Source organism: Oryx dammah, unplaced genomic scaffold, assembly GCF_014754425.2.
Source record: "Oryx dammah isolate SB20612 unplaced genomic scaffold, SCBI_Odam_1.1 HiC_scaffold_13, whole genome shotgun sequence".
In the NCBI taxonomy this organism is placed as follows: Eukaryota; Metazoa; Chordata; class Mammalia; order Artiodactyla; family Bovidae; genus Oryx; species Oryx dammah.
In genome coordinates, this window is record NW_024070197.1 from 3,011,490 (window position 1) to 3,037,170 (window position 25,681).

Here is a 25,681-nt window from a genome sequence, read left to right on the forward strand (position 1 = left end):
GGTGAGGGGGACATAGAGGCAGCGGAGCCGGGACTGACCCCTCTGCTGAGGGAAGGACCAGGCTATGGGGACAGGAAGCAGGAGGACCAAGCCTTGTCCTTGGGGAGGTCTCAGGGATGATGCCGAGAGACTTCCTCAAGGGGGAGGGAGGCAAGGAGGGGAGAGAGACCTGAGCCACGTCTGCTCCCAGGGAACAAAAAGGGACAGGGCCTACGTGACCCTTCCCTTCATCGCTGAACTTCCTTCTTTCTCAGGAGCTTATGAGAAGCCCTCCCTCTCCAGTGTGGCTGGCACAGTGGTGGCTCCAGGGGAGAATGTGAAGTTGCAGTGTTTCTCCAAAATCAACCATGATGTATTTATCCTCACCAAAGATGGAAACCACATCACCCAGAACCAAAGCTCTGCCCCCCAGGACAGGGGGCGCCAGACCATCTTCCTCTTGAATCCAGTCTCCTCCACACAGGCGGGGACCTACAGATGCTACGGTGCCTTCCACGAGAACCCCTATGTGTGGTCTCAGCCCAGTGAACCACTGCAGGTTCAGTTCGAAGGTGAGGAAGAAGCCCAGTCCACCCACCTGACCCCCGCCCTGGGGGCTGACTCTGTGCAGTTAAAGCACTGGCTGGGGAAGAGGACCACAAGAGGCGGTTGTGTGAGCGCCACCGGCTTAGACACGCCTCTCTGAGGGACGGGCCGGGGACAGGCCATGTGGGTCCCTGGGACTCTGGGAGGTGAGACCCCGATTGGACAGAAATAAGGAAGACCTCTCCCACTTCACCTCTGCTTTCAGGAAGCAGCACACAGCACAGACGTTCAACTGGTGCAGCAGCTCCCACTTCACCTCTGTTTTCAGGAACTACTGATTCTCCCAGCAGCACACAGCACAGACGTTCAACTGGTGAGTGACTGAGTTTAGGTGGAAAACTGAAAAGAGATTCTATATTCCCTTCTTTCTGACCTGGAGTGGAACGGGGCTTACTACAGACTGGGCCAGCTTTTAAAGAAGGCTTCTGATGTCTTGGGGCATGGAGAACACAGATATAGCAGGTAGGGCTGCTCTACTTAAGGGAAAGAAGATTAGACAGTCTACCCATTGCAGATAAAGCCAATAGGATCCATAGATACCATTTATCAGTGATCCATAGTTGACAATATTCTAAAATTCATTTATCAGTGATCCATAATTGACAATATTCTGGACTTCCCTGGTGGCTCAGACAGTAAAGCATCTGCCTACAATGTGGGACACCTGGTTTAATTCCCTGGGTGGAGAAGATCCCCTGGAGAAGGAAATGGCACCCCACTCCAGTGCTCTTGCCTCGAACATCCCATGGACGGAGGAGCCTGGTAGGCTACAGTCCATGGGGTCGCTAAGAGTCGGACATGACTGAGTGACTTCACTTTCACTTTTCACTTTCCACAGAGCTCTGCTCCCAGAAGGGTTAGTCTCTCAATATTAGCTCAGAATAATCCAGACGATCAGATAACATTGTTCTCTGGGGATTTCATCCCTAGACTGCACTGAGGACACACAGATTATGAGAGCTGTTCCTACAACAAGTTCCCTGTCAATGTCTCTCCCCTCCTCTGAGCCTCATTTCCTTCAGGGATGTGGACGCAAACTCTGTACAGGATTAAGGCCTGTGGGGCTAAGGCCTTCTATGGTTGTGACCACTGCCACTTCTTTCTTACGTCTTGAGAAGGATTTAGTATGAACTTAGGTGAAGGCAATGGCACCCCACTCCAGTCCTCTTGCCTGGAAAATCCCAGGGATGGAGGAGCCTGGTGGGCTGCAGTCCATGGGGTCGTGAAGATTCAGACACGATTGAGCGACTTCACTTTCACTTTTCACTTTCATGCATTGGAGAAGGAAATGGCAACCCACTCCAGTGTTCTTGCCTGGAGAATCCCAGGGATGGCGGAGCCTGGTGGGCTGCCATCTATGGGGTCGCACAGAGTCAGACACGACTGAAGCGACAGCAGCAGCAGCAGTATGAACTTGCTTCCTGTCCCAAGACATGTCTCAGAGTCTGTACTGTGTGTGTCTGTGCGCGTGCGCACATGCATGCATGTGTGTGTATTGGGGGCACCATTCATAGACAGATGCCTATAAGGAGTTTCCAAAGCTGGAGGGGTCCTCAAGAGGAGGGGTTTGCTCTTGGACTCCTTGCTCTTGAGTTGACCATGCCCTCCTAGAGGTTAGACAAGGGCAAGAGAAAGCGAGTAGAAAGAAAGGTCCAAGAGAAAAGGTGCCCCCGTTCTCAGGACTTTCTCAGAGAGTAATAATAGTCTGCTAAGAAATGGGCATCCCCTATTTCAAAGTCAGACGGGGCACAAGGCTGAGGGCTCAAGGGCCACAGGGAGAGAGAGAGAAAGAGGATCCGAGGGAATGGGGTTTCACTCACCATTGTAACCAATGGATGAAAAGTGAGCCAGTGTGTGGATGTCAGTCCAGCAAGGCAACTGGAGAGTCCCATCCCGGAGCTCATCTCAGTTTCTTGGCAAAGAGAGGGGACCACCGGAGGTGGGCTTGGGAGAGGAGCCCACCCAGCTGTGGTGGACCTTCCCTCCCTGGTTTCAGCACCAGAATTAAGGCGAGTGCAGAGGAAAAGAGAGTGAGCCGGGCAGTCAGGCAAGAAAAGGAAATTTATGAGAGGGAAAAGAGGGGTGACTGGCTCTTAAGGAGAACCAGCCTCCTCCCTTTCTGAAGGAGTCCTTCTTATACCCCACCAATGAAAAATTCTCTGAAGGGATGGTCGCACAGCTGGAGGTCTGGAATCTGGTGGTCTCACAGCCTTGAGAAGATGGGAGCCAGTGAGATAACAGGGTGTTGTATATGCAATTTGGTCGGTCTCACGGATTGCTGTGAGACTTTATTCTTTGTTTGTGAGGTTGACATAATGAGCTACCTTATCAGTGAGACCCCATGTGGGCCCTATCACGTATGAGATGGATATAACCTTGATTGGAAAACTGGGGGTAGGGCGGGCGGGATGGGGGTGTGAAACCTGTGCTCTATCCACCTCACAGCCTATTTGTTTTTTAAAACATACATTTTTTTCTGTATTGGAATCTAGCCAACACAGAAAGAATTCTTTTGTTGTCTGTGGTTGCTTTTGTGTAGTGAAATGCATACTTTTCCTACACATTTCCATATGATGGCTCAAGTCAGTTCTTGGAATGAGCCCTCTCCTGAGCTTGGCTGATGCCATATTCTTGATTCACCACTGCTGGCTCTTTTCTGAGCTGTGCTTCCTCTGCGCCAGCAGTCAGTAAATATTTCCTGTAATAGGCCAGTTACTCAGTGGGCGGATAGCTGGTCTCTTTCTCAACTGCTCAACTCTGACCCTGTGCACAAAAGCAGCCACAGACGAGAGGCAGAAGCAAGTGAGCCGAGGTCGAGCTCTGAGGAAACGATAGATACAGGCGCTGAAGCTTGAATTTCAGTTCGTTTGCACTTGCCACAGATTTTATTCTTTATCATTATTTTTGGGGGTTACAGTCTTAAAATGTAAGTCTGTTCTGAGCTCGAGGGCCACAGGGAAACACAGGTGAGCAGGGGTCTGATCCGTGTGTCGTCACGTGCTGGTCTCTATAAGGATACAAATTTCCATTTCCCAGTGGCTTCTCTTTTAAATCTTTATTGGATTTGTTACAATGTTGCTTCTGTTTTATGTTTTTTTGGGGGGTTGGCCACAAGGCATGTGGGATCCTAGCTCCTCCGTCAGAGATGGGACCAGCACCCCCTGCATTGAAGGCAAAGTCTTCACCACTGGACGTCCAAAGACGTCCCTCCAAGAGCTTTGTTATCCATGACTTCATGGAGCAAGCAAACGAGGCGGTCAAAGCTCATTCCTCTTTCTAAGAATCGGGGTCAGCAATTCTGAGCTTGGCGATTGCGGTGGGGTCTGAGGAAATACTCAGCAGCCGTGCTGCACATGAAGGTTCTTTACATGGGGCGCCTGCTCCGGCACTGTGTCCTCTTTTGCAGCCCTGTCTGGTGACTTAGCCTCCCGAGGAAGACTCCTAGGCATCTGGATCGGTGTCCCGGTGGCCGCGGGGCTCCTGCTCCTGGTCTCCCTCGTCTTCCTCATCCTCTACTGTCTGCGCAAAGCCAAAAGAAGTAGGTCCTTGAGAGCAGGAGCGGGGGCCTGTGCAGAGATCCCTGGGGCGCAAATCCCACTGGAGAAACGGGGCGGGGCATTTGCTGGGGGAGGGGCTGAGGGGTCCAGAAGCAATGAGGGGTGGGCTGTTTTGCTGGTTCACGCTATGATTGTGGTAACTGCCTTCCAGAAGTCAGGGCTGGGGGGAATCTACAGCCACCCTCCCAAAAACATGACCCTCTCTTTGTTTTGTTCACGAGATTATTGTTGTTTTTGCTGTGTCGTTTTTCATTATCAAAGATGAAAAAATGAGAAAATTCAGTCAAGGAAGATGAGATGTAAACACTCTCTTAAGCTGCTGGTGGAAGGATACACGGATTCACAAACCTAGTCACCAAGGCATTATTTACAATATTACAAAACAATGTCAGAAAACAATATATAAAACATAAAACAATAACCCATATACCAAAACAGTGTTGTAAGGCTCGGAGAGCCACACTCTGAAAAGGACATTCAGGGATAGCCTCTAGTGGACTGACAAATTTTATTATCCAGATTTCGCAGATATATGGTCTCAGGGAGCAAAACATAAAGCAGACTTGCACGTAGCCTTTCTCGATAAAACATCAAAGCATTCAAGCATTAAATACAGTTCCCACCGCCCAAGCCACAACATAGCTTTGGCGAAACTCTAAAGGGAGTCTTATCATGAAACAAGTGGTCCTTACTCCCAGAAACAGGTGGTCAGAAGGGAGCCTTCGAATGCCTCAAGGCCGGGCGTATAAGCCTTCGTTATCTGTTCCCAGCCTCAGGCACTCGGTGAACGCTCATAACCCCTTGTTATGCTCGTTCCAGCTTTCAACCTTCGTCATGAGCGGAGCAAATACATTCTCAGTATTTGCTTAAAGCCTTCTAGCTCCTCCGCAAGTGTCATAAAACAGAGGATATAAACCATACACGATGCTACAACTAACGTAGCCATTTAAAATATTGTTTAGGAAACACCTCTAGTGACAAAGAGAAATATTGAGGCTATAACGTTGTCTGTTAAAATTACAGATATAGAGAAAAAACTAGCAGTGACTAACGGGGAGGGGAGGGACAATTAACGGGTAGGGGATTAAGAAGTACAAACTAGTAGGTATAAAATAATCTACAAGGATGGGACTTCCCTGGTGGTCCAGTGGCTAAGACGCCACATTCCCAATGCAGGAGACACAGGTTGGATCCCTGGTCAAGGAACTAGATCCCACATGCCACAACTAGGGCGGGGGAAAAAGATCCCAAATGCCCCAACAACAAAATGGGGAATATAGCAATATTTTATAATAACTATAAATGGAGTTTAACCTTTTAAAACTATAAATCATTATACTGTATACCTGTAACTTATATTGTATATTCAACTGTAATTCAGTTTTTTTAAGAAATGACCCTCTCTTTGTCGGTTCAAGCTGCTGTAATGGAACACTGTAGACGAGGTGCTTCAAACATCCAGCATTCATTTCTGACAATTCTGGAGGCTGGGAGGTCTGAGTTGTAGGTGCTAGGATCAGTTCCCAGTGAGGGTTCTCTTGTGGATGGTCACCTCTCCTGGCAGAGAGAGCCAGCTAGAGCTCTGGCTGAACATGAGAATCTCACCCTCAGGACCCCATCAAAACCTCAGTTCCTCCCAGGGGCACCATCTCCAAACACCATCACGTGCAGGTCCCCACTGCAGCAGATGAATCTGGGGGGAGGGGAGGGGGGACACAGATACACCATCCATAGCAACCTCCCCTTTCCCTCTAGATGCTGCGAGGAAAGAGAGACAGCCAGAGGCAGCTAGCCGGGCGAATGGACAGGTAAGGGCTTCCTCCCCTAGACTGTCCCTTGGACCCCCGTGTCGCACCCCCATCTCATATTCTCCCTTCCTTCCTCAGGCTTCTGAAGCTGCAGACCCACAGGAGGTCACCTATTCCCAGGTGACCTGCCGTGTCCCCCACCAGGGGACAGCTGGGACCCCCTCCTGGGTGCCCAGACAGACCCAGAGCAGCGAGTATGTGACGCTGGCCTTCAGATAAGCCGGGCGCCAGAGCCAGCACTTCATCTGGACGGCAGAACTCACAGCTACCTCTGGTAGCTCCCTCCTCTAGAACTGAGGCTCCAAACCTGAGAGCCTGGTTGAGGGAGCCCACATTCCTCGGAAGGACCTGCTGCCCCCACACACACACCCGGAAATCTGGAGACCTCAGCAACATCCACCAGTCACTCCCAGAGTCTCTAATTGCCCAGGAGTCCCTGAGACCCTCTGAAGTCATCAGACGAGTGACAGGGTAATATTTTGTAACTTTTCATTATTCATTAATTAAATGTTGTTGTTCAGTCTCTGTCGTGTCCAACTCTTTGCAGCCCCGCGGACTGCAGCACGCCAGACTCCCCTGTCCTTCACTGTCTCCCGAAGTTTTCTCAAATTCATCTCCATTGAGTCAGTGATGCCACCCAACCATCTCATCCTCTGTCGTCCCCTTCTTCTCCTGCCCTCAATCGTTCCCAGCATCACAGTCTTTTCCATTGAGTCGGCTCCTCCCATCAGGTGGCCAAAGTATTGGAACTTCAGCTTCAGCATCAGTCCTGCCAGTGAATATTCAGGGTTGATTTTCTTTTCCCATGACAAAGCTGTGATCCATGAAGGGGAATAATTAAGTGTACTTAAATCCTCTTGGGTACCAGGTTTTATGTTACAGCCTTCTGAAAACAAAAGCTGAGAATGTTCATAACCTACTATAAGAAATACTAAAGGAAATTCTTTAAGCAAAGAAAAAAATGTACCAGATGAAATTTTGAATCTATATAAAGGAATGAGAAAGGGCTGAACATTGGCTTTTAAGGAATCTATCAGGAGTCTTGAGTGCGTGATAGGAAATTCTGATAGTTTTTTTACCTTTTCTCTAAAAGTCTCCACTTAGACGCTACTGGGTGCCAATTAATTGAAGGTCCGTGAAAATAACTTTGAAATCAGGTTTCCAGTTCAGATAAGTCCTCAGATATAGATACCCTCACTCTCATTGTTTCTGTATGATTGGTGCTTTATTTTGCAAATTGACTATTTGTAGGGGCACAGGAAAAATCCTAAAACCATCCCTCTTGTTGAAGAGTTTGTTGTCTAGGGCAGGGGTCAATAAATTAGAACCCACAGATCAAATCTGGGAAGTCACCAGTTTTGTACCATATATGTTACATTTTTACACGTTTCAATACTTTTTTTTTGCTTTTTCCCTGGTGGCTCAGAAGGTAAAGAATCCACCGCCGATGCTGGAGACCTGGGTTTGATCCCTGGATTGGAAAGATCCCCTGGAGGAGGGCATGGCAACCCACTCCAGTATCCAGTATTCTTGCCTGGAGAATCCCATGGACAGAGGAGCCTGACAGGCTACAGTCATGGGGCCGAAAAGAGTTGGACATGACTGAGCAGCTAAAATATACATGACACTAAATTTACCTTTTTAACCATTTTTAGGGACCTACTGGATATCAGTGGTTAAGATTCCACACTTCCACCACAGGGGTCATGAGTTAGTTCAGTTAGGGAACTAAGATCCTGCATGCTGCAGGGCATGGTTAAATGAAAAAGAAAAAAAAATTTAGGTATAAAGTTAAATGATATTAAATACATTCACATTGTTTTACAACAGTCAGCACTACTGCATTTTGTATGGTTGAAAAAATCAAAAGAAGAATAATTGTTTTGGTGAGGTATAACTGATTTAGAAAGAACTGCACATATTTAGTGGAGAAGGTGATGGCACCCCACTGTAGTACCCTTGCCTGGAAAATCCCATGGACGGAGGAGCCTGGTAGGCTGCAGTCCATGGGGTCGCTAAGAGTCGGACACGACTGAGCAACTTCACTTTCACTTTTCACTTTCCTGCATGGGAGAAGGACATGGCAACCCACTCCAGTGTTCTTGCCTCGACAATGCCAGGGACAGGGGAGCCTGGTGGGCTGCCGTCTCTGGGGTCGCAAAGAGTCGGACACAACTGAAGCGATTTAGCAGCAGCACATATTTAGTGGGTACTATTTGATGAAAGTGAAGTCGCTCAGTCATGTCCGACTCTTTGGGACCCCATGGATTGTAGCCTATCAGGCTCCTCAGTTCATGGAATTTTCCAGGCAAGAGTACTGGAGTGGGTTGCCATTTCCTTCTCCACGGGATCTTCCTGACCCAGGGATAGAACCCAGGTCTCCCGCATTGCAGGCAGATTCTTTACCAGCTGAGCCACAGGGGAAGCCTAATTAGACGTAACCATATCCGTGAAGCCCAAAGGACCCCAAATAGGATGAAAAAAAGTAATATTTTATGACACGTAAAAACTATTTGAAATTCAGACTTCAACCTCCACAAATAAAGGTTTATTGGAACACAGCCATGCATGTTGATTTATGTATTACCTGTGGCTATCACCCCACTGTAATTTCTGTAGCATTAAGGAATTGCAGCAGAGGCCAGATGGCTCTCCAAACCTAACATATTTACTCTTTGGCCCTTGACAAAAACATCTGCCAGCTGCTGGTTTACTGCAAATGTTCCAAAACTTCAGTTTCAATAAGAATTATTGGGATGGGAAGAGGGCATGGAGGAGGAGGATTAAAAGTTGGTTCTCTGGCTTCTTCAGCCAACCAAGGACAGTACTCAGGAAATGGTTATCACTTATAAAAATTCCCACTTATTTATAATACAGACAATTAAGAGGCACCCACTTAAAGAGATGTGACTCTGGTACTGTGATTTTCAAATCTGGTTACATATTCAAATCAATTAAAGAATTATCTTAAATCCTGGGAACCAGATTCCCCACTCTCCCACCCCCTGGAAAAATCTTTTGGAATGGGACCCCAGCAGCAAAATTCCTTAAGTCTCCCAGATTATTCCCATATGCAGCCAAGGCTCCAAACCCGAGATGTAATGCAGCAGTTAGCGGACTGTTGATATGTAAACGAATGGCGTGACTGTGTTCCAGTAAATCTTTATTTACAGAAAAAGGAGAATGACACGTGCATTGAGTCAGGTTATCTGGAAGTGATTTTTTTTTTTTAATGGAGTCATGGGACTAGGATGAATAGAAATCAGTCACAGGGACCATAACAAAGGACCTGTGGGCATAAAATGCAGAGAGAAGATATAATCCCAGTATTCAGTCATCATCACGTGGTGGTGGTTGTTCTTGTTTAGTCGCTAAGTCATGTTCGACTCTTTTGTGACCCCATGGACTGTAGCCTACCTGGCTCCTCTGTCCATGGCATTTCCCAGGCAAGAATACTGGAGTGGGTTGCCATTTCCTTCTCCAGAGAGTCTTCCTGACCCACAATTAGAAGCATATGTATGCACACACGAACATGTACACAAACACAAAAATTACATAAAGGGATGGAACCCAAGTCACCTGCATTGGCAGGCAGATTCTTTACCACTGAGCCGCAAAAGGAACCCCCATCATTATGTACACCTTATATATACAACCTCTATTTTTAAAATGAAAATTTAAAAACCCACCATCCCTTTGATAAAAATTTATTGTAACTTTTGATTAAAAAGTTATCGCAACATTGCCCCACATGTTAGGAACCACAAAACTTTGCTTGGGTTGAGCACCAAGTGGATAGAAATGTGAAAAGAGAAAAGAATTAGCTGAAACCAGATTCAAACAAATCTTGAAAATTACATTCAGTCTGGATTTTACAGAAAGGGGGATTGGGAATCAAGGTGGGGTTTGAATAGAGAAGTGACAAGATCAGAACTGCATGTGAGAAAGAGCTCCTGGGAGGTCACCATGGAGACTGGGCAGGAGGGGAGGAACTGAGAGAAGCGAAGCTCTTTAAAGATGGAGGGAGCCCATGTCAGAGGTCAGATCTGAGCCCTCACAGAAAGGAAGGAGTAGATTTCAGAGCTTCCCAGAAGGCAGCAAACAGAAGCTGCACCGCCTGACTGGTTCCTGTGGTTGAGCCAGAGGAAGGAGTTGGGGGAAGCGCCAACTGACGCGGAATTTCTGGAGAGCAGTTTGCAATGTGTCTCAGAACTGAAGATGTGGGTCACTTTTGACTCAACAAATCCATTTTAGAAACTGGACTTCAAAAGGTCATTACACCACATGGAACTGTTTTCTCAGGAAATTCTCAGTTCAGTGCCCTTTAAATAAGCAATTACCCTCCAATTAAAAATAAATTTAAAAAAAGAAAACGGGGGAAAAAAGGAAAACCGTACATGTTGACCTGAACAAATAGACTGCCAGTTATTTCAATGGCAAAAATGTGTTTATTCAGAATTAGAGAATTACAATTTAGGGTCTATGACCACGGGGACCCATGTTCCCAAAGGGCAGGAGAAGACCACTTTTATAGAGGGGACTAGGAAGCTGGAACTCACTCCAGTGTTCTTGCCTGGAGAACCCCAGGGTCGGGGGGAGCCTGGTGGGCTACCGTCTATGGGGTCGCACAGAGTCGGAAACGACTGAAGCGACTTAGCAGCAGCAGCAGCAGCAGCAGCAGCAGGAAGCTGGAGGTCTGTAGTAAACAGTCCGTGGCTTTTCATTGGTTGAGTTGCTACGGAGAAGAGGGGTCTTCCTTCTTCCTATCATGCTGAGCTATCAGCTCAGGGTGTGGGAGCGCCCCCTTCTGGTCTCTCCCAACTCCAGTTAATTGAGGTTTCTGTTTATCAGTTTTTTACACGCACTCACAAACACACAATTAGAAGCACATGTACGGACACACGAACATGTACAAACACAAAAATTACATAAAGGTAGATCTTGGGAATAATAAAGACAATTATGTACATGGCCAAATGGAAAACTCTTCAGTTACTTAAATCATGCATAGATTTATGTATTTATATAATATCTAATATGTTATACACATTATATATACTAACATAGAAAGAAATATATAACCATATATTTGAATATGCATGTTTATATGTTTATATTGTGTATAGTGTATTATACATGTAATATATCATGATAATCTATTGTTCAGAATGTATTTTTATATGTGCATGTGCATAATTTAAATGATTGAGTAGTTTTCCATTTTGTCATTCACATGATTCTACATATAACTCACGTTCATACATTTTATTTAGATCTCTATAGATGTCTGAGGGCACTCCCAGATGGTGCTAGTGGTAAAAGAATCCTCCTGTCAACGCAGGAGACACAAAAGACACAGGTTCGATCCCTGGGTCTGGAAGATCCCCTGGAAGAGGAAATGGCAACCCACTCCAGTATACTTTCCTGAAGAATTTGTTGGACCGAAGAGCTTGGTGGGGCTACAGTCCATGGGTCGCAAAGAGTCGGACATGACTGAAGCTACTGAGCGCACGCATCTATGGATACAGATATGAATAGAGACAGAGGTGGAAATGTTAGGGATACAGTTTTAAGGAGAAACAGCAGGATACAGAATCAGGAGGATGTAACCTTTTTATAAAAATAAATCTGCTTTAAAATATTCATTGCCTCATTTTTCCATGTCTATAAAATCTTACATAAAAAATATATTTTTGCAAGATGGCTAGTTCACAGTATCTAAACAAGTTAAATATTTAGCCATTAAAAGGTTTATTATGTATCACATTATTAACTAATATGGCTTACCTGACCTGTGTGGAAGGGCCTCTGATGACAGTGTTTCAGGGTCTGCATAAAGTACAATTTATCCTTTTCTGGATTTAAGGTAAAGGGAGAGCCCACTTCACAAAACTGAGGCTCAAACAGAGGATATCCAAACCTTTGAATCCCTTGGCCTTCCTTTCTTTTAAAGCCAGAGGTCCGGAACTTCCCTATTGATCCAATGGTTAGGAATCCACCTGCCAATTCAGGGGACACGGGTTCAATCCCTGGTCCAGGAAGATCCCACATGCCACAGAGCGACCAAGCCCATGCACCGCAACTACTGAGCCCACATTCTAGAGCCCATGAGCGGCAAGAAGAGAAGACATTCCAATGCAAAGCCCACACATGGCAGCAGAGAGCAGTCCCTGCACACTCCAACTAGAGGAAGCCCAGGCACTGCACCGAGGACCCAGCACACCCAGGGAAAGCCCAGGCACAGCAACGAGGACCCAGCACACCCAGAGAAAGCCCAGGCACAGCACCGAGGACCCAGCACACCCAGAGAAAGCCCAGGCACAGCACCGAGGGCCCAGCACACCCAGAGAAAGCCCAGGCACAGCACCGAGGGCCCAGCACACCCAGAGAAAGCCCAGGCACAGCACCGAGGACCCAGCACACCCAAAGGAAGCCCAGGCACAGCACCGAGGACCCAGCACACCCAAAGAAAGCCCAGGCACAGCAATGGAGATCCAGCACATCCAAAAAAAGCCCAGGCACAGCAATGAGGATCCAGCACACCCAAAAATGAAAATAAAAAACGTTTAAAGCCAGAGGTCCCCTTCCTGTCCTCTAGTCCAGACCTAACCCATACAGTGGCCAGTAGACACCTTTGGCTATTGAAAGCAAGGACTGTGGCTAACGTAAGCTTAAGTGTCCTCCCAGTATGAAATACCGGATTTTCAAGCCTCAGTACCAAATGTTGAAGGGAAAATATTGCAGTTGTTTTTATATTGACTACAAGTTGAAATAATACTTTGGATATATTGGAGTCAATATATTATAAAAATCAATTTTATTTAGTTTTTTTTACTTGTTTGTTATGGCTATTAGAAAATTTTAAATTACAAGCATGGTCTATATAACATGTTTACTATATTACTTTAGTATGTTAAGCTATTTTATTGTATTCAATTTATTGTATAGTATATTGTTTTCACCGTAAGACTTCAATTTTGAGCAGATAGGTGGAGGTGGGGAGAGAGAGATGGAGATATAGATATATTGGTTCTAAAAGATGAAGACTTCAAAACCCAAAATTTTGAAGTCTTAAAATAAATCTACAGAAATTAATATTGTAAATATTAATATTTTATGAAATAGTGTAAAACTGATGAACCTGTTTCTTGATGCACTTCGTATTACATTGAACGTGAAATGTGGATGGATTTTAATATATCTGGTTTGATGGGAGGAGGCAGCTGATCAACAGCTGAAGGTTCTAAGCAGTGGTTCTCAAGTTTGACTGCAATTACAGTCATCTAGGGGGCCTTGCCTCCTGAGAAACCTGCATGCAGGTCAAGAAGCATTAGTCAGAACCCTGTATGAAACCACTGGCTGGTTCAAGATCAGGAAGGGAGTACGACGGGGCGGTCTGTGTCACCCTGTGGTTTAACCTGTGCGCTGGGCACATCATGAGAAGTGCCGGGCTGGATGAGTTACAAGCTGGAGTCAAGATGGGCCAGAGAAACATCAACAGCCTCAGATATGTGGATGATACCACTCTAATGGCAGAAAGCAAAGAGGAACTAAAGAGCCTCTTGATAAGGGTGAAGAAGGAGAGTGGAAACTCCAGCTTAAGACTAAATTTTTTTTTTTAAGACTAAATATTTTAAAAACTAAGATCATGGAATCTGACCCTGTTACTGCCTGGCAAATAGAAGGGGAAAAGGCGGGAGTAGTGACAGATTTCCTCTTCTTGGGCTCCCCAAATCACTGTGGACGGTGACTGCAGCCATGAAATCAGAAAACAATTGCTGCTTGGCAGGAAAGTGATGACAAACCTAGGCAGTGTGTTGAAAAGCAGAGACCTTGCCGCCAAAGGTCCACATAGCAAGGGCTATGATATTCCCAGCAGTCATGTACAGTTGTGAAAGCTGGACCATAAAGAAGGTAGAACGCCAAAGAATTGATGACTTCAAACTGTGGTGCTGGAGAAGACTCCTGAAAGTCCCTTGGACAACAAGGAGATCAAAGCAGTCAATCTTAAGGGAGATTGGTCCTGAACATTCACTGTAAGGACTGATGCTGACGCTGAAGCTACAGTATTTTGATTATCTGATGTGAATAGATGACTCTTTGGAAAAGTCTCTGATGCTGGGCAAGATTGAGGGCAGAAGGAGAAGAAAGCATCAGAGGATGAGATGGTTGGATGGCATCACCAACTCAATGGACATGAGTTTGAGCAAGCTCTGGGAGAAGGTGAGGGACAAGGAGGCTTGGCGTGCTGCAATCCATGGGGTCACAAAGAGCCGGACACAACTGAGAGACTCAACAACAACAACAGAGCACCTTTAAAGAACCTCAGTGTCTGGGCATCTCTGATCCAACCTAGAAATCAGAATCTCTGGGCATTAGTACTTTGAAATGATGCCCCAGGGAGGTGAGTTTTAAGGCAGTCAAGGTTGGGAACCGCTGGTCTGGGAGAACTTGAAGCTCAAATTGAGGCAATGGTCTCCACCTGTCGGTCACTGCATGGCTGCAGGAAGCTCCTGGCAATGGGATTGGCTCCCAGTGGCCAATCACAGAGCTTGGGTAGAAAGAGGAAGTCTTTTATTCGAGGTTTCCTGTGGCTTCAGCACTCAGAGGCAGGGAGTAGGTCATGGAGCAGGGGTTAAGCATAGGAGAGGTGAGTAACAATCCTGCTTCTTGACTTCATGTCTCTCTATCTTCATTCAACTGCTAAGTCTCTACAATAAAAATTCCTCCTCCTTTTCTTGACTATTTGGATGTCAAACTGTTGAAGGACTTGAAGTTTCAAGTCAAACTCCTGGTTGTGCAAAGATGGAGCACTCCTGGAGGGGAGCCCCTTCCCGGGGCTGCTTCCATAACTTTAAACAGGTTCTTTTCTCTTGCTGAAGCTCAGCCTCAAGTCACAGGAACATAGTGTAAATTGGATTAACTTTCCATGCATCTCAGGAGCACAGCAGAGGTGACTGTTCTTGGCTCAAACCTTAAACCTAACTCTTTCCTTAGTGGGAAGGCTGTATGGGAATCGCAAGCAGTTGGAGGTGGAAGAAACCCAGCTCAAATGAGGGCCCATAACCCAGGTGTTTATGTTCTTACAAATTCTTCTTTTCCCTCCTTCCATATCCAGTCAAAAACTATTGATTTCTCTCAAAAGATATAACCTGAATTCAATTAGTTCTCTACAACTAGGTGTGAGTGCTAAGTCGATTTAGTCATGTCTGACTCTTTGCGACCCTATGGACTGTAGCCAGGCTCCTCTGTCCATGGATTCTCCAAGCAAGAATACTAGAGTGGGTTGCCATGTCATCCTCCAGGGGATCTTCCCAACCCAAGGATGGAACCCACATCCCCTGCATTGGCAGGTGGGTTCTTTACCTCTAGGGCCACCTGGGAAGCCCCTTTACAACTGCATCTAAGAACAAAGAACCATCATGGCAGAGTAATTAACTAAAACATGGACCCTAGAGCTATTGGTTATACCTGGTTCAGAGCCCAGTTCTTTGTGACCATGTAAATGCGGATGATCTATCTAACATCTCTGCTAACCCAGTATCAATGTCTGGAATAGGGAGGATATAGTACTTGGGAATATCACAGGATTAATGATCCAAGTCTGCAGGGTTGATTGCAGTGCCTGGTACTATCCAGGTGTTCCCTGACCCCACCCTCACCTGAATGAGTTCAGAATTCTCAGCAGGCCGCAACAAAGACTCTCCTTGACCCAACTCAAGTCGGGATTCTCTGAGTCGCTTTTCACTAGACTTCATCCTTGGGCTCTCTCCCTGGCCTATTTCAGTCTAGTTTGAGCAAGAGAGCCTGGCAGGCTACAAACCATTGGGTCGCAAAGAGTCATACATGACTGAGCAACTAAGCACAGTACACCACTGCTCAGTCCGCTGAGCAAAAATCCCCACCTTCATTATCATCAAATTCGTCACCCCTCAGCAACGTCTGATCATCCCGACCTGCCCTCAGCAAGAATACTCCTAGCCTTGACGGTTCCTCTTAGTCATTGGGTTCCCACAGAATCCCTCCCCACCCTGTAAATCCTGTTCCTTGGTTCTCAATTCTCAGTTGTCTTTATTGTAGTTGGAGTTAAGTTCTCTCTCTCTCCCTCACTTCAAACCCCCTGATTCAGTAACCTCTCTCAAAGTCTTCCTTACCAGCTTCAAGCATCATGAAAAATTTTAACCAGCTCCTTGGTGTGACTCCCCTCTCTCCCCAAGAAGTAAGAAAAAGTGGTCCTGAAATCACAGCAGTCTGTGAGGTCTCCCCGCTGGAAATTTTGGAGCAGCTTTCCACTGCACTTCGAATCAAATTGTAAATCCTCATTAACCTGGAACCCCTTCATGACAGGATGTCTGATCCTAGGAGTCACAGCCTTTGTCTGTCTGCTCCAGCCAAAACACACCTAAATTCTTTGCCTCAAACCTGCCGTATTCATTTCAGCCCTGAAATGATACTAGCTGTTCACACTGCTTAGAATTTCTAACCCCCACCAGTTTCCCTAGCCGGCAGCTCCATCAGGTCCTCAATTGAAATGATATTTCCTCTGAGAAAATTCCATGGTTACATGACCCTTACTCTATTTCTCTGTGTCATCTTGTCTTCAAGCTTTGTCATTGTTTCTGTTTGAATTCATCTGTGAAATGTCTACATCTCCCACCTACACTCCATGTGTGTACTCAAATTGAGTATAAACCCCAAGTAGGCAGAGTTCTTACCCATCTTTACAGCTGTCACTTAAGTTCTAAAATTGTTCCTGGGGGGAGGGTCGGGGGATAGATGTATTGGGAATTTGGGATTAGCAGACATAAGCTGTTATATACAGGATGCATAAACAACAGGTCCTACTTGACAAATATAATGGAAATGAATATAAAAATGTATATATGTATAACTGAATCACTCTGCTGTACAGCAGAAATTAATACAACATAAATCAACTATACCTCAATAAAATTCTTTATTTAAAATAAAATAATTCCTGACATCCAAAGGAACCCTTTATTGGCATAGATGAATGCCCCTAGCCATTTAATAAGGCGGGTGATGGTGTAGTTGATTAGCAATTAGAAATTCAATCTCAGAACCCTTGGCTCAAACCCTCAACTGTTAAAAAGATTTCAAATCCAGGTCTGTTGAGTTCAGGAAGTGACTCTTTAAGAACAGTAAATTGAAAAGGCATTCCACTCAATGCAGAGTGAATATCTGTTAAGAAAGTCTCAACTCAAGATCCTCATTTAGTAGTCAAGCTCCGTAAACATCCTAAGATAACTAAACATCAAGTTGCTACTAAGGGCTAAAGTCAATAGATCTCATTAATTTATTTGTACATCAATTTACTGAAAAATACCAGATAAGCCGCTGCATACAGGAGATCCAGCAGTGTGGACTTCCTTCCTAGCTTAGCTACTTCCTGTTCTCAGAGGGGTCCTAAGCTTTAAAGCCAAGAAAGAGTTCTATGTGGGTTTTACCTCTACTGGAGAGTTTGTTCTTAACACAGCAGGTTAGGCAGAATAAACAGCCTATTTCCTGATACAGAAGCAACCAGCATTTGAGAGGGGAGTACCAATCCCCTGTGCCTTTCCCTTCCTCCCCTTAAAACGTGGTTAATGCCAAAAATTGAGCTCTTGTTTGTTGGTCAAGATGACGCCTTCTGCCAAGCTGGGTTTCCATCTGCAGCCTCTAGTAGAGGAGCTCGGCCAGGATGAGCTAAGCAAATTCAAATCTCTTCTGAGGGACCATTCCCTGAAAGAGGAGTTACAGCACCTCCTGCAGACGAAGGTGGAGGAGGCCAGCAGGAAGCAGCCTGCCGACCTCCTCACTGCATGCTGCCCCAGCTTATGGGTAGAGATGGTGAGCATCCAGGTCTTTTTTTTTTTTTAATTAGAGGATAATAACTTGACCTACTGTGATGGTTTCTTCCATACATCAACATAAATCAGCCACAGGTATACATATGTCCCTTCTTCTTGAACCTTCCTCCCACCCCCCCCACTCCATCCCACCCCTCTAGGTCATCACAGCACCACGTTGAGCTGCCTGCATCACACAGCAAATTCCCACTGGCTATCCATTTTACATATGTAGTAGTGTATATATTTCCATGCTACTGTCTCAATTCATTCCACCCTCTCCTTCCCCCATTACACACCCAGGTCTCTGATGAGATGAATCAAATGGATCTGTCTGAGAGAGCAAAGGATGAACTCCAGGGTAAGCAGAAACAAGCCCACACTGCATCCTGGGAGGGAGGAGTAATAGTCTCTGTGGTTCTAGAAGCACAGAAATGATATTGCTCCATGGAGAGGCTAGCTGACCTGAACACAAGTGCTAGACCTTGGTCAAGTCTGGTGGTGTCTTCCGAAGTTCTTGTATTCTAGCTATTTTTACTCCAAGTGTTGTACACCTACCCTGGCCACTTCACTAAACAACTCTTCTCCTGTTCAAGACTGTTCCTGGAGTAGATTCATTTTTTCACTCTTTCACATGTCCTCCAAGATCTTATCAATCCTCTGTTTACAACATTCATGCTGCTGCTGCTAAGTCCCTTCAGTCATGTCCGACTCTGTGTAACCCCATAGACGGCAACCCACCAGGTTCCTCTGTCCCTGGGATTCTCCAGGAAAGTATACTGAGGTGGGTTGCCATTTCCTTCTCCAATGCATGCATGCATACTAAGTTGCTTCAGTCGTGTCCGACTTTATGCGACCCCACAGACAGCAGCCCACCAGGTTCCTCTGTCCACAGGATTCTTCAGGCAAGAATACTGGAGTGGGTTGCCACTTCCCTCTCCATAAAACATTCATAATATTATCTATATTTAAAAATGCATACAGTATTGTATATATTAAAAGTAAAATAAAATAAAAACATGAAGAGAAGTGAAATTCAAAGAATTCAAAGAAAAAAGTAAAACTACTATGTGCATGCAGGCTCAGTCTCTCAGTTGTGTCCAACTCTTTGTGACCCTATGGACTGTAGTCTACCAGGCTCCTCTGTCCATGGGATTTTCCATGGACTGGGTTGCCATTTCCCACTCCAATTACTCATAAAACATTTGCCTCTGTGTGAAAAATATAGGAGAAAAATGTGAAGATTAGGGTTATAAACCCTCTATTTTGTGTTCAAGTCCCACTATGTTTCCCTCCCCCATATAATTAATATGACTATAAACATTCTATCTCCCCACCCTCATCAAGAACGTTTAACATATCTCTTCTTCTTATCTTATCATTTTTAATTAATTTATTTATTTTAATTGGAAGCTAATTACCTTACAGTATTGTGGTGGTTTTTGTCATACATGGACATGAATCAGCCATGGGTGTACACGTGTCCCCCATCCTGAACCCCCCTCCCCTCAGGCCTGTCCCAGTGCACTGGCTTTGAGTGCTCTGTTTCATGCATCAAACTTGGACTGGTGATCTATTTCACATATGGTAATATACACGTTTCAATGCTATTCTCTCAAATCATCCCACCCTGGCCTTCTCCCACAGAGTCCAAAGTCTGTTCTTTATATCTGTGTTTCTTTTGCTGTCTCGCATGTAGGGTCATCATTACTAAACTCCATATACATGTGTTAATATACTGTATTGGTGCTTTACTTTCTGACTGACTTCATTCTGTATGACAGGCTCCAGTTTCATCCACCTCATTAGAATTGACTCACAGGTGTTCTTTTTAATAGTTGAGTAATATTCCATTGTGTATATGTACCACAGATTTCTTATCCATTCATCTGCTGATGGACATCTAGGTTGCTTCCATGTCCTGGCTATTGTAAACAGTGCTGCAATGAACATTGGGGTACATGTGTCTCTTTCAATTCTGGTTTCTTTGGTGTGTATGCCCAGCAGTGGAATTGCTGGGTCATATGGCAGTTCTAGTTGCAGTTTTTTAAGGAATCTCCACACTGTTCTCCATAGTGGCTGAACTAGTTTGCATTCCCACCAATGATTTAAGAGGGTTGGTTCCCTTTGTCCACACCCTCTCCAGTATTTATTGTTTGTAGATTTTTTGATAGCAGCCTTTCTGACCAGCATGAGATGGCACCTCATTGTGGTTTTGATTTGCATTTCTCTGATAATAAGTGATGTTGAGCATCTTTTCATGTGTTTGTTAGCCATCTATATGTCTTCTTTGGAGAAATGTCTGTTTATGTCTTTGGTCCGTTTTTTGATTGGGTTGTTTATTTTTCCGGAATTGAGCTGTATGAGCTGCTTGTATATTTTTGAGATTAATTCTTTGTCAGTTGCTTCGTTTGCTGTTATTTTCTCTCATTCTGAAAGCTGTCTTTTCACCTTGCTTATAGTTTCCTCTGTTGTGTCAAAGCTTTTAAGTTTAATTAGGTCTCATTTGTTTATTTTTGCTTTTATTTCCATTACTCTGGGAGGTGGGTCATAGAGGATCCTGATGTGATTTATGTCAGAGAGTGTTTTGCCTATGTTTTCCTCTAGGGGTTTTATGGTTTCTGGTCTTATATTTATATCTTTAATCCATTTTGAGTTTATTTTTGTATATGGTGTAGAAAGTGTTCTAGTTTCATTCTTTTACAAGTGGTTGACCAGTTTTCCCAGCACCACTTGTTAAAGAGATTGTCTTTTCTCCATTGTATATTCTTGCCTCCTTTGTCAAAGATAAGGTGTGCATAGGTGTGTGGATTTATCTCTGGGCTTTCTATTTTGTTCCATTGATTTATATTTCTGTCTTTGTGCCAGAACCATACTGTCTTGATGACTGTAACTTTGTAGTATAGTCTGAAGTCAGGCAGGTTGATCCTCAAGTTCATTCTTCTTTCTCAAGATTGCTTTGGCTATTTAAGGTTTGTTGTATTTCCATACAAAATGTGAAATTATTTGTTCTAGTTCTCTGAAAAATACCTTTGGTAGCTTGATAGGGATTGCATTGAATCTATAGATTGCTTTGGTTAGTATACTTATTTTCACTATATTGATTCTTCCAATCCATGAACATAATATATTTCTCCATCTATTCGTGTCATTGATTTCTTTCATCGATGTTTTATACTTTTCTATATATAGGTCTTTATTTTTCTAGGTAGATTTATTCCTAAATATTTTATTCTTTTCATCTCAAAGGTGAATGGAATTGTTTCCTTAATTTTTCTTCTGTTTTCTCATTGTTAGTGTATAGGAATACAAGAGATTTCTCTGTGTTAATTTTATATCCTGCAACTTTACTATATTCATTGATTAGCTATAGTAATTTTCTGCTGCTGTCTTTAGGGTTTTCTGTGTAGAGGATCGTGTCATCTGCAAACAGTGAGTTTTACTTCTCCTTTTCCAGTCTGGATTCCTTTTATTTCTTTATCTTCTCTGATTGCTGTGGCTAAAATTTCCAAAACTATGTTGAATAAAGGTGGTGAGAGTGGACACACTTGTCTTGTTCTTGACTTTAGGGGAAATGCTTTCAATTTTCACCATTGAGGATAATGTTTGCTGTGGGTTTATCATATATGGCTTTTTTTATGTTGAAGTATCTGTGCCTGCTTTCTGGAGGGTTTTTGTCATAAATGGATGTTGAATTTTGTCAAAGGCTTTCTCTGCATCTATTGAGATAGTCATACATTTTTATCTTTCAATTTGTTAATGTGGTGTATCACATTGATTGATTTGCAAATATTAAAGAATCCTTGCATCCCTGGGATAAAGCCCACTTGGTCATGATGTATGTTCTTTTTAATATGTTGTTGGATTCTGTTTGCTAGGATTTTGTTGAGGATTTTTGCATCTATGTTCATCAGTGATAATGGCCTATAGTTTTCTTTTTTGGTGGCATCTTTGTCAGGTTTTGGTACTAGGGTGATGGTGGCCTCATAGAATGAGTTTGGCAGTTTACCTTCCTCTGCAATTTTCTGGAAGAGTTTGGGTAGGATGGGTGTTAGCTCTTCTCTAAATTTTTGGTAGAATTCAGCTGTGAAGCCATCTGGTCCTGGGCTTTTGTTTGTTGGAAGATTTTTTTTATTACAGTTTCAATTTCTGTGCTTGTGATGGGTCTGTTAAGATTTTCTATTTCTTCCTGGTTCAGTTTTGAAAGGTTGTACTTTTCTAAGAATTAGTCCATTTCTTCCAAGTTATCCATTTTATTCTCATATAGTTGCTGATAGTAGTCTCTTATGATCCTTTGTATTTCTGTGTTGTCTGTTGTGATTTTCCCATTTCCATTTCTAACTTTGTTGATTTGATTCTTCTCCCTTTTTTTCTTGATGAGTCTGGCTAATGGTTTGTCTATTTTATTTATCTTCTCAAAGAACCAGCTTTTAGTTTTTTTTTGTTTTTGCTATTGTCTTTGTTTCTTTTTCATTTATTTCTGCTGATTTTTATTATTTCTTTCCTTCTACTAACCCTGGGGCTCTTCATTTCTTCTTTTTCTAGTTTCTGTGGGTGTTCAGTTCAATTCAGTTCAGTCGCTCAGTCATGTCTGACTCTTTGTGACCCCATGAATCGCAGCACTCCAGGCCTCCCTGTCTATCACCAACTCTCGGAGTTCACTCAGACTCACGTCCATCAAGTCAGTGATGCCATACAGCCATCTCATCCTCTGTCGTCCCCTTCTCCTCCTGCCCCCAGTCCCTCCCAGAATCAGAGTCTTTGCCAATGAGTCAACTCTTCACACGAGGTGGCCAAAGTACTGGAGTTTCAGCTTTAGCATCATTCCTTCCAAAGAAATCCCAGGGCTGATCTCCTTCAGAATGGACTGGTTGGATCTCCTTGCAGTCCAAGGGACTCTCAAGAGTCTTCTCCAACACCACAGTTCAAAAGCATCAATTCTTCAGCCCTCAGCCTTCTTCACAGTCCAACTGTCACATCCATACATGACCACAGGAAAAACCATAGCCTTGACTAGACAGACCTTAGTTGGCAAAGTAATGTCTCTGCTTTTCAACATGCTATCTAGGTTGGTCATAACTTTCCTTCCAAGGAGTAAGCGTCTTTTAATTTCATGGTGACAATCACCATCTTCAGTGATTTTGGAGCCCAAAAAAATAAAGTCTGACACTGTTTCCACTGTTTCCCCATCTACTTCCCATGAGGTGATGGGACCAGGTTATTTGATTTTTCTCTTGTTTCTTGAGGTAAGCTTGTATTGCTATGAACCGTCCCCTTAGCACTGCTTTTACTGAAACCCATAGGTTTGGAGTTGTTGTGTTTTCATTTTCATTTGTTTCTATGCATATTTTGATTTCATTTTTTTATTTCTTCTGTGATTTGTTGGTTATTCAACAGTATGTTGTTTAGTTTTCATATGTTTGCATTTTTAATAGTTTTTTTTCCCCTGTAGTTGACATCTAATCTTATCACACTGTGATCAGAAAAGATGCTTGAAATTATTTCAAATTTACCAAGGCTAGATTTATGGCCCAGGATGTGATCTATCCTGGAGAGTGTTCCATGTGCACTTGAGAAAAAGGTGAAATTCATTGTTTGGGGGTGAAATGTCCTATAGGTATCAATTAGGTCTAACTGGTCCATTGTATCATTTAAAGTTTGCATTTCCTTGCTAATTTTCTGTTTGGTAGATCTATCCATAGGTGTGAGTGGGGTATTAAAGGCTCCCACTTTTATTGTGTTAATTTCCCCTTCCACACTTGTCAACATTTGCCTTACATATTGTGGTGCTCCTATGTTGGGTGCATATATAATTGTTGTATCTTCTTCTTGGATTGATCCTTTGATCATTATGTAGTGTCCTTCTTTGTCTGTTTTCACAGCCTTTATTGCAAAGTCTATTTTATCTGATATGAGTATTGCTACTCCTGCTTTCTTTTGGTCTCCATTTGCATGAAATATCTTTTTCCAGGCCTTCACTCACTTTAAGTCTTTATGTGTCCCTGGGTTTGAGGTGGGTCTCTTGTAGACAGCATATATAGCAGTCTTGTTTTTGTATCCATTCAGCCAGTCTTTGTCTTTTGGTTGGGGCATTCAACCCCCATTTACATATAAGGTAATTATTGATAATTATGATCCCAATGCCATTTACTTTGTTCTTTTGGGTTCAAGTTTATACACCTTTCTGTGTTTCCTATCTAGAGAAGATACTTTAGCATTTGTTGAAGAGCTGGTTTGGTGGTGCTAAATTCTCTCAGCTTTTGCTTGTATGTAAAGCTTTTGATTTCTCCTTCATATTTGAATGAGATCCTTGCTGGGTACACTAATCTGGGTTGTAGGTTTTTCTCTTTGATCACTTTAAGTGTGTCCTGCCATCCCCTCCTGGCCTGAAGAGTTTCTATTGAAAGATAAGCTGTTATCCTTATGGGGATCCCCTTGTGTGTTATTTGTTGCTTTTCCCTTGCTGCTTTTAATATTTGCTCTTAGTGTGTGATCTTTGTTAATTTCATTAATATGTGTCTTGGGGTGTTTCACCTTGGGTTTATCCTGTTTAGGACTCTCTGGGTTTCTTGGACTTTGGTAGTTATTTCCTTCCCCATTTTATGAAAGTTTTCAACTATTATCTCCTCGGGTATTTTCTCATGGCCTTTCTTTTTGTCTTCTTCTTCTGGGACTCTATGATTCAAATGTTGGGGCATTTAACATTGTCCAGGAGGTCTCTGAGGTTGTCCCCATTTCTTTTAATTCTTTTTTCCTCTCTGCTTCACTTATTTCCACAATTCTCTCTTCCACCTCACTTATCCTATCTTCTGCCTCAGTCATTCTACTGTTGGTTCCCTCCAGAGTGTTTTTTATCTCAGTTCTTGCATTATTCATTATTGATTGACTCTTTTTTATTTCTTCTAGGTCCTTGTTAAACATTTCTTGCATCTTCTCACTCCTTGTCTCTAATCTATTTATCTGTAACTCCATTTTGTTTTCGAGATTTTGAATCATTTTTACTATCATTATTCTGAATTATTTTTCAGGTAGACTACCTATCTCCTCCTCTTTTGTTTGGTTTGGTGGGCATTTATCATGTTCCCTTACCTGCTGAATATTTTTCTACCTTTTCATTTTGTTTAGATTGCTGTGTTTGGGATGACCTCTCTTTAGGCTGGAAGTTTGTGGTTCCTCTTTATTGTGGAGCTTGCTCCCTGTTGATGGGGTTGGACTAGTGGCTTGTCAAGGTTTCCTGGTTAGGGGAGCTTGAATCTGTGTTCTGGTCGTTGGAGCTTGATTTCTTCTCTCTGGAGTGCAATGAAGTGTCCAGTAGTGAATTTTGGGGTGTCTATGGGCTTGACATGGCTTTGGGCAGCCTGTATTTTAATGCTCAGGGCTGTGTTCCTGCATTGCCGGAGAATTAGTGTGGTATGTCTTGCTCTGGAACTTGTTGGCTCTTGGGCGGAGCTTGGTTTCAGTGTAGGTATGGAGGCTTTTGGATGAGCTCTTGTCTATTAATGTTCCCTGGAATCAGGAGTTCTGTGGTTTTCTCAGATTTTGGATTTAAGCCTCTGGCTTTCAGTCTTATTCTTACAGTAACCTCTAGCCTTCTCCATCCATACAGCACAGATGATAAAACATCTAGGTTAATGGTGAAAGTGGAGAGTGAAAAAGTTGGCTTAAAGCTCAATATTCAGAAAACGAAGATCATGGCATCTGGTCCCATCACTTCATGGCAAGTATGTGGGGAAACAGTGGAAACAGTGGCAGACTTTATTTTGGGGGGCTCCAAAATCACTGCAGATGGTGACTGCAGCCATGAAATTAAAAGACGCTTACTCCTTAGAAGAAAAGTTATGACCAACCTACATAGCATGTTGAAAACCAGAGACATTACTTT

General features: G+C 43.7%; 3 protein-coding genes across 6 annotated transcripts in view; all 3 read left to right on the plus strand.

Annotated features, from left to right (window-relative positions):
* LOC120871897 (leukocyte immunoglobulin-like receptor subfamily A member 5) overlaps positions 1-6,475 on the plus strand; it is a 7,779-nt gene extending 1,304 nt beyond the window's left edge. For 2 of the 4 annotated variants that reach the window (XM_040251904.1, XM_040251905.1), the window contains 5 exons: positions 464-551; positions 791-898; positions 3,992-4,123; positions 5,898-5,950; positions 6,029-6,475. In XM_040251904.1, coding sequence (XP_040107838.1) covers positions 464-551; positions 791-898; positions 3,992-4,123; positions 5,898-5,950; positions 6,029-6,169 — 522 coding nt within the window. In that variant the 3' untranslated portion in view covers positions 6,170-6,475. The remainder of the gene's footprint in view (positions 1-463; positions 552-790; positions 899-3,991; positions 4,124-5,897; positions 5,951-6,028) is intronic. The other 2 variants (XM_040251906.1, XM_040251908.1) reach the window with 2 other exon arrangements.
* An 11,115-nt stretch (positions 6,476-17,590) lies between these two features.
* On the plus strand, positions 17,591-17,981 carry PYDC2 (pyrin domain containing 2). The gene is made up of 2 exons (XM_040253787.1): positions 17,591-17,800; positions 17,961-17,981. Exons 1-2 carry the CDS (start codon positions 17,591-17,593, stop codon positions 17,979-17,981), a joined length of 231 nt encoding a protein of 76 aa, XP_040109721.1.
* Positions 17,982-18,107: 126 nt separating this feature from the next.
* NLRP2 (NLR family pyrin domain containing 2) overlaps positions 18,108-25,681 on the plus strand; it is a 29,327-nt gene continuing 21,753 nt past the window's right edge. Inside the window, exon 1 of the mRNA XM_040251892.1 lies at positions 18,108-18,160. Coding sequence (XP_040107826.1) covers positions 18,115-18,160 — 46 coding nt within the window. The 5' untranslated portion in view covers positions 18,108-18,114. The remainder of the gene's footprint in view (positions 18,161-25,681) is intronic.